At 36.6% G+C, this 9,486-nt stretch overlaps 1 protein-coding gene across 1 annotated transcript in view; it reads right to left on the bottom strand.

Moving 5' to 3' along the window:
• Positions 1–553: 553 nt before the first annotated feature.
• The window catches only part of TMPRSS11D (transmembrane serine protease 11D), a 47,405-nt gene continuing 38,472 nt past the window's right edge, over positions 554–9,486 (bottom strand). The window contains exons 7-10 of the mRNA XM_029234701.1: positions 8,918–9,095; positions 6,309–6,568; positions 5,052–5,194; positions 554–1,259 (exon numbers count right to left, since the gene is read on the bottom strand). Coding sequence (XP_029090534.1) covers positions 1,098–1,259; positions 5,052–5,194; positions 6,309–6,568; positions 8,918–9,095 — 743 coding nt within the window. The 3' untranslated portion in view covers positions 554–1,097. The remainder of the gene's footprint in view (positions 1,260–5,051; positions 5,195–6,308; positions 6,569–8,917; positions 9,096–9,486) is intronic.

Genomic DNA, 9,486 nt, shown 5'->3' with positions numbered 1-9,486 from the left:
TCCTATGGGAGCATGTTCTTACAGGGTAATTAAGATTGCTGTAGGACTGTACAATGACTTCGTACTTGTACTTTTAGGGCATAACGCCTCCTATAAAATATTAAGTAACCAGAAATTTAAAAAAATAGTATTTTTCTTTTCTTTTTTTTTTTACATCTTTATTGGAGTATAATTGCTTTTTACATTGTTGTGTTAGTTGCTGCTGTATAACAAAGTGAATCAGCTATATTATACATATATCCCCATATCCCCTCCCTCTTGAGTCTCCCTCCTACCCTCTCTATCCCACCCTTCTAGGTAGACACAAGGTAACGAGCTGATCTCCCTGTGCTTTGCGGCTTCTTCCCACTAGCTATCTATTTTACATTTGGTAGTGTATATATGTCCATGCCACTCTCTCACTTCGTCCCAGCTTACCCTTCACCCTCCCCGTGTCCTCAAGTCCATTCTCTACATCTGCATTTTTATTCCTGTTCTGCCCCTAGGTTTTTCAGAACCATGTTTTTTTTAGATTCCATATATATGTGTTAGCATATGGCATTTGTTTCTCTCTTTCTGACTTACTTCACTCTGTATGACAGACTCTAGGTCCATCCACCTCACTACAAATAACTCAATTTCCTTTCTCAAAATATAGTATTTTTTTTCTCTCATACTGTTCTGTCTTAAATGTTATCTACAACTTCTTTCTTTGCAAGTTTGTATACTTTGCACATTTATCAGCTTTGATGAGACTTCCACAGAGGAAACTCCTCTGACCTTGCAGACTTGTGCAGTTTCCTTTAGTTTCCACTCTCAGGGTATCTGTTTCTCTCACTACTAGCATTTATGTTATCACAAGTATAGTATAATTGTTACCTCTATAACTAGTTTACAGTGTTCCCCCTGGCACATTACCATGCAACATTCATATAATTTTCTTGAGCAATATAAAACCCATAGTAACAGCTAAAAGTTAAATAGTATTTAATCTTTAGTATTTATGTAACAGAATGTTAAAATAGAACACTTTGTTTCTTTTTGCAGCTGAAAAGTTTTAGAATTTTAGACAGGCACAACTGCATTCAGACTCTGCAACAGAGATGTTATTTATTGCACTAGATTCCAGCGTGTTGGTTTATCCATTCACGGTAGGCTGTGACTAGAGTATACACCCCTGGCTTATCTGGCAGAGCACACTGATCCCCCCAGCTTACTATCCCCACGAGGAACCAGAGCTGCCGTGCGTCTTCTTGTACTAGTGGGCCACCAGAGTCCCCCTGAAGGAAACAGAAAGATTGATTATTTAAGTGTGAAAACAATGCCAAAGTATTGAGTTTACTTCTATGGCAGTAGAAGTCACATCCAGTATGACAGTAAAGTTATTCTGACATTTCCTGTTGAAATACTAAATACCAAGTCACGCGAAAATTAACAAAATCTTCCAAGTACACGTGTTGCTCTTTCAGCAACTGTGAGAAGATGAGAAGCATATTTCCAGACTCCACCAGTCTGCTACTCATTCCAGGCTCACCTCCTTCAGGGGGCCATCCCTCACCTGCACCTTTCCTCCCCACTGTCACCACTTCCAGCTTTGGGCTAGATTAGTTTTTCACTGCCTGCATTCCCACATCCTGTGGGTACTTTCACTGCTGCTTCATTATTTTGTACGTGCACATTTGTGTGCCTGTTTGAACTTACTCCCACTGGATTAGCTCCCCTAGTTGTAGCAGCTGCACATCTCTGCAACTCTCATTGCATTTATGATACTTGTTCAGTGTCTGTTTTTCAGGCTTTACTGTAAGGTCCATAAGGGAAGGGGGCATACATATTCTGGACACTGCTATATGCTAAGCCTCTAGCCCAAAGGAAATGCTAAGAAAATGTCTGTTGAATGAATAAGTTTTTAGAAATTTCACTTATCTTCCTATTCATAGCACAATGCATGGTGTTTGATATACAGTGTATCAAAAAGTATTCTTTTGGTGAATAATAGAAATTTATATGGCAATGAGTAAAACACTCCGTATGAAATACTTACCAGCAAATTATAATAATAAGCCAACCAACTAAATATTTGTGCATGTAATAATCTATTTGGGGAGAAAAGTTAGGATATCTTACATGCTGTATAATGGGTTAAGTCTGTGGGTTCTGGAGTTAGCATAGGTTTGAATCCTCTACTTACTAGCTATATGATTTTCAGTAAGCTACTTAATAGCCCTTTGTACCTCAGCTTCCTCATCTGTAAATAATATTTTAATGTGTTTAAATGAGTTTAACATGCATAGCAATCTGAGTATAGCCTGGTAAATAGTACTAATAAAACTCAGCTGTTATTACCAAGTATGCTTCTAGAATAGTTTGCTGTTCATTTGACTGCTCTTAATAGTAGCTAGTTCTTCCATGCCTACTTAATTACTGGTTTAGATGGGGAGGAGGGTTAGTGTCTGAATTACCACCTTGATAGCAAGCACTGCATGGAGGTGATTGGCATCTGCCTCCTTTAGATGTTGCACATGTGCTCCAGTTTACCAGTTCTCAGCACTCTCCCATCATTGTGTTTTTCTTCTACTTCTTCTATAGTAAGAGATTTCTTTGCATAATGTCTTACCAAGAGTGGGCAAGCAAATATTAAACTAAGTGGGACATGTAATTTTTCCTATATCTGGGCAGCTTCACTGCCTGATTGGGCAGATATCTGAGCCTGTGGTCTCTCTTCTAGACCATAGACTTGCTGAGTTCAGGTGATACTGTGTAAGCACAGAGTCTGGCACATAAAAAGCAAATAATGCAATTAAAAAAAATAAATGAACAAAAACAAACAGGATCTCATAAGCTCTTATGTAAAGTGCTATTTTTTTGAGGCATAAACTCTATGTATTATATATAGTATTTCAGCTAAAAATCAGTGAGACCCAGAGTGGAACACACAGGAAAGTTTCATGGTGAGTTATGGCCTGAACTGAGCTTGGAGGAAGAGCAGAATCTGTATATGCAGAAGGTAAAGTGTATCATGAGTAAAGCATGAATAAACACCCTTTTATATCTCATGTATATTCTTAAGTCAGTTCTAATTAATGCTCTTAGTAGATCTGAAATTATCGTGTAAAGGTTTGTTGCTTACTTGATTGGTGAATTCTTTGTAAAACTACTATGAAAGTTGAGAATTTGTTGTTACAGGGCTAGCAATAGAAAAGAAGAAAGTGGGAAGGGGAACAAGAAGCATTCCCTACCATCAAGACATCTCCACTTAAAGTGAATAAAAACCAGTGGGTAATTAACAGTGTCTTGAAAATTGATAAACAATTCCCCTCCACCCCCACACAGCTTGTAGTCAAGAAAAATGTTTCATTTTGGGGAAATGAATTGGGGTCTTTGCCAAAACTATGTAAGAACTACTACTTATCCTCTTTTTCAAGAATGTAAGCACTAAATATAAAAGTCAGCAATGTTTAAGGAAAGAATAAACCTCATTTTTCTGCTTATGATTCAGTCAGGAAAGCAGTAGCAGATTCATCAAGAAGACAGATTGGGGCTTCCCTGGTGGTGCAGTGGTTGAGAGTCCGCCTGCCAATGCAGGGGACACGGGTTCATGCCCTGGTCTGGGAAGATCCCACATGCCGCGGAGCAGCTGGGCCCGTGAGCCATGGCCGCTGAGCCTGTGCGTCCGGAGCCTGTGCTCTGCAACAGGAGAGGCCACAACAGTGAGAGGCCCACGTACCAAAAAAAAAAAAAAAAAAAAAAGAAAACAGATTGATTTTTCTTAATTCCAAAAATGTAATTTTGGATACTAAGTAGTTGTTGCTGTTGCTGTATGGGGTTGGGTTTCAGACATAGGAATAAAATCTATTAAAAAATATAACCACATCAGTTGTTTAGATAGTTTAATTAAAAATTTAGTATTAAAATCTTATTCTAAGAGAAAAACAAATACTGTATGCTAATGCATATATATGGAATCTAAAAAAAAAAAAGTACCGGTGAACCTAGTTGCAGGGCAGGAATAAAGAGACATAGAGAATGGACTTGATGACATGGGGTGGGAGGGCGAAGCTGGGCCGAAGTGAGAGTAACATCAACATATGTACACTACCAGATGTAAAATAGTTGGCTGGTAGGAAGCAGCAGCATAGCACAGGGAGACCGGCTGTGTGCTTTGCGATGACCTAGAAGGGTGGGATAGGGAAGATGGGAGGGAGGCTCAAGAGGGAAGGGATATGGGGACATGTGTATGCATATGGCTGATTCTCTCTCTTTGTTGTGCAACAGAAACTAACTATTGTGAAGCATTTATGCTACAGTAAAGATCTATTAAAAATAAATAAATAAATAGCAACATACCTTCCAAAAAAAATCTTATTCTAATTACATTAGAGTAAGAATTTATATTTATTGTTAGTGTTTTTATATTTGGTTGAAAATTACAAAGTAGATCTAAATAGTTTTTTCTTTTCCTTCATTAGTGCTATTTAACAATTATGGGAGCTATGGTGACTCAGGTAACTAAGCTCTTTGTATAATTTTTTTATCTTCAAGGTGCTGATATTCAGGTGTTATTTATATTTTTAAAATCAATTATCTACAACTCTTAGATGAGTGATTTATTTAAGTCTTCATAGTAGAAGGTTGAGGTGAAAGTTATTGATGTCACTGATCATGGTCTAGGTTGACAACAACAGTAGAAATAGTTGAGATAGCTGAGCTTTCTTGCTTAGTGCGTGCCTGACATATTTAATCTCCATCTAATCTTTAGTGGTACCTAAAAAGTTAGATACTATTCTTATCCCAATTTTATAGATGAAAGGATTGGTAATAGAGGTTAAGGAATTCAAACCCGGGTCTGTCTCGTTCTTGAGCTTGATAGTTAACCACTTTGCAACTTGGCTTCTCAGAATCAGTGTTTCATGACAGATCAACTTCATATAAGAATCTGTAAAATCTAGACCATACATTTTTAGAGGATCAGGGCTCTGTATTATAATGATACCTTTCTGTCTATCACAATATGACATGCTAGTAAGTGCTTATAAACTTGGCTGATGACGTGGATAACATTGTCTTGAACTTACCTGGCATGCATCCACTCCACCTTGAGATAGTCCAGCACATAGCATTCCAGGCAGGATGGTTCCATTATAACTAGATGGTGCATTACATACATTATTACTTATTATATTGACCCGTGCTTGTTGTAGGTCTGGAACTGGGCTGCCTGTTAAGTATAAAAGCAGAATGAAAATGGACTTCAGGGTAGATAACTTAATGATTCTATGGTGAATATAGGAAGGAATAATTGTACTCCAAACATTATCTCTTATTCAGCAAAGAAGGCTATTGAAAATGTACTAGTAGTTTTTTCTCAGCAAAGATTTCCATAGTAGAGATGGATTACCCCTTTACATAGAGTGGTTTTTTTCTTTTTTTGCTTTAGGTTTGTGATACAGTGCCCCTTAGACCTTAAGAGGGAGAAAAAATTTGCTTACTTAAAATTGACTAGTAGATTTTGAAATATCCACTGACTAACTTTGAATTAGAAAATTAAATATTAATTAACCTTTAATATAGTAACAAAAGAGAAACAAATCTTGTTTCATGACTAAAGAATGAATTTATTTTATATTGATATTCCTTCAATATGGCACTGCCGTTTTTGTGATTGGCACAGATTTTATTTACTACACCAGATTACTTTGGGCCATGAAAACACAATGAAATATTTTCTAGGACAATTCAGCCTTAGTTTTGTTTCTTGGAGACATGATCTACAAAATAGTTAGAAACCCATGGATATTGTTAATGCTATCCTTCCACTCCCTAGCCGATACTCATTTTCCCCTTGGCTATATTTGCTCTTTCATGTCACCCTTATTTCTTTTTCTCATTTTATTTGCTTCATAAATAAGTGTGAACAATACTTATGTACACACAGAGTTTCTTGTTCTGAAGGCAGGATTTCTTTCACTTCAGAATACCTTAAAACCCTTAGAGAATACCTATCTAAATCCTCTTATAAATTTTAAAAATTTTCTTTATAGGGGAGCCATTCAAGTCTGTAGAGTCTCTGGATCATGGAAGAACTCATGTTTCTGTATCACTTGCTTTTACATTTTCGTATTACTGTGTGTGAGAATTCTGTATAGTTTCTAGGGACATTGCTTTGATTTGCTGAAGGAACTCTAGTTAGATCTTAGGATGACCAGACTGTAGCATGGTTCTGTCCATAGAACCTACCCTTCAGGTGTTCCTTAATTAAAAAAAAATGCGTACTAGCAAGTACCAGGAGATATTGCTGTTGTTTTTGTTTTATTTTTTCCTGAGATACTCACCGCTGTATCTTTGAGAGCCCCATCCTGTTACATAAGCAGGGGAACCAGGTAGAATATTCTGGCTAGCATCTGGGAGGCACACTGTATGGATATTTCTGGTAAAGGTGACTTCTCTATCAAGTTGTAGAAGTGCAATATCATTTTCATGAGTTCCAGGTTTATAATTGTTATGGATTAAAATAGTCCTTATTCCTCTTCTCTCTTTAGGAAATATTGTGGAAATACCAAAGGTGACAGTCCATTGAAGAGTATCAGAGCGGCTAAAAATATGAAAACATGTTATTTGAATAGAGAACTTGTGAGAATTTCAAATATTTGGTTTTTGTGTTTGTCCCCTCCACCCCCAATCTAGAAAGTATTCGACCAACATTTCTTTGTGATCTATTTCTGTAATTCTTTACTGGCACAATGAGTGATCATCTGTCTAAAGAAACAGAAATATTTTAGAAAACATATCTTGGGGTGATGAACGTCCTGGTGTTCCATTATTCCAATAAAGATATACTGACACTTTGATGAACACTAGTATAACACAAAACTTTTCTTTGATTTCTCCCTTTTCTACATCCTTCCATTCAAGCAACTAAGAAGTCTGAAATAATGTTCACTTTAGTTTTAACTCTTTCCTTCCAACTGTTATTTTTTTCCTTTCCTTTAGCCAGAAGTTCCATTTAAATAGTAGTGATGATAAGGGGCTCCTTGTCTTACTAATTGATGAATGATTTTTCTGTACTAAGTGTGATGCTTCTTGAAGATTTTGGGGTGTGTGTGTGTGTATGTATTGATACAGAGAGAGAGAGAGAGAAAGCGAGAGAGAGAGAGAGAGCGAGCACTAATATAAAAAAAATATAAGGCATTATCTTGCTGACCTAGGAATAGGGATTTTTTAGCCAAACTCCCAAAATACAAACCATACAGTTAAGAATGGATGAATTTCATGAGATCAAAATTAAGTGTATCATATATAGAGAACAAACTAATGGTTACTAGAGGGAGAGAGAGGGGGTAGGGGCAAGATAGGTCTAGGGGATTAAGAGGTACAAACTATTATATATAAAATAAATAAGCTACAAGGATATGGTACAATGCAGGGAATATAGCCAACATTTTATAATAAATGGAGTATAACCTTTAAAAATTGTGAATTACTATACTGTACACCTATAGTATATAATATTGTGTATCAACTATACTTCAATAAAAAGTATGTAGAATAAAAAATAAAAGACATAAAAAACTGAAAAAATTAACTGTACCATAGACATATTTATCAGATGAATGAGAAAAGACTTGCAACGTTTAATATCTAAAATTTTTGTAGAATATACAGAAGTCTGTAAACCAGCAATAAATGGAGGGAGAAACCATTATACAATGAGCAAAAAATATTAATAGGCATTTCATGGGAGAAGCCCAAACAGCCAGTAGACATATGAAAAGATACTCAAACTCACTAATAAGCAGAGAAATGGAAATTATAACAATAATGAGCATCTAATGTATATTCATAAGAATGACAAAAAATTGAAAAAGAATAGTATTGTGTTGGTGAGAAAGAAGTTTGAACTCTTTTGCATTACATGTGAAGATGTAAAATTCTGGAAAGCATTGTAGTGTATTTAGCACACTGTATATATACTTCTGGGTATGTATGTCAGAGAAATTCTTGAAGGTTTATAGAGAGGCACATATGAAGGCATGAGAGAAAGTGTATATGTGCTGCTCTTTGTGGCAGTGGGAAGTTGGAGCAACCTAGCTGGATGAAGGGATATGGTGGATGCAGTGGTGGACCAGATTAAAATTCCCAGGATTGAGCAAAAACAGTAAGGAAACAGTAAGGAAATATGAGACTTATACACAATGCCACTTATATAAGACACACACACACCCCCCCCAAAGGTTTTGCAGGTAACTGCATATTTAAAGACATGTCAAATATTTGTGTGAGGCCTATGGGGGCAGGGAAGGTAGTAGTAGTGGAATACAGGTATGACAGGAGAAAAATAAAAGGAGAGAAAGGTCTTGTATGAACTGATGAAAATAAGGATCTATGAATTGGAAGGTTGATTAATGCAACATGCTTTTAAGGTTGAATAAAAGCCAAATGTAACCAAATAATTTGAGGGTTTTGTGGAGTTTAGATAGTGGAGTTATACGGAAAATAGAAATTATATATCCAGGAGATACTTTCATGAGGTACAGTAGCTTGCAAAGGAGTAAATGCTAGTTAAAAATTCTAAACAAAAAATATTTGACAACAAGAAAATACATGAATTTTTATGTTAAACTTCTTTTGCCTCAATGTCTTTATAGTGAAGATTTTAAAAGATACTCTTCTTTCTTTCTTCCCTGTCAGCCTCCCTCCCTCCCTCCCTTCCTTTCCTTTCTTTCAGCAAATGAATAAGAGCATGGTTTTGGAATCAGTTGAATTTAGATTTGAATCTTGGCTGTGTCGCATATTGGCAGTGTTATTCAGGGCAAGTTATTTAATATCGCTAATCAATTTTTTTATGCATAAAATGTGATTGATTGATACCCTCTAACACAGATGTAACTATTAATTGAGACAACTAAGGTATGCCAAGATGGGTAGTTAACTGTGGTCTTACCTTCTGAAGCAGTGAGCTGCTGTCAGGATCCACTCTTTACTGATGAAGACACCTCCGCAGTGGTGAAGATTACTCCACTGTAAACTGACTTGCCATGGCCAGTCTCCTTCCTTAGCTTTAGTGCCTCCTATGATTCTCTCAGCAGACAATGATATTAGGTCTGGACGGACCCCACATTCTAATGGGAAAAGGGAATTAATGTGCTGAGAAGATCATGATTCTTACACTTGGCAGATGTTTTAAGAATTTCACCATCATTTATGACTTTTATGTCTCTTATGTATTCTTTCCCACGACATGCTAGGCTTTCCAAAAGCATGATCAATATGTTATATTTTTAGAGTACTTATGTGACTGTTGCCTATAGACTGCATTTTTAGAGAACATTGCTGAACTTAATTGGCATGGAGGTTTCAAATTCTGGAGCAGCTTCAGAGTTCTCTGGAATTCCTCATGAGTGGGGGTTAAGATAGGTCAGTGCTGGAGGCACCAGTTCAGGCCACAGGTTCTCTGGGAAATTTCCATCTTCTCAGTAGCCTTGCTACTCAAAGTGTGGTCTGTGGATCTGC

Source organism: Monodon monoceros, unplaced genomic scaffold (genome assembly GCF_005190385.1).
Source record: "Monodon monoceros isolate NGI ecotype Baffin Bay Population unplaced genomic scaffold, NGI_Narwhal_1 Super_Scaffold_20, whole genome shotgun sequence".
NCBI lineage: Eukaryota > Metazoa > Chordata > Mammalia > Artiodactyla > Monodontidae > Monodon > Monodon monoceros.
This window is presented reverse-complemented; position numbering and strand designations above follow the sequence as displayed.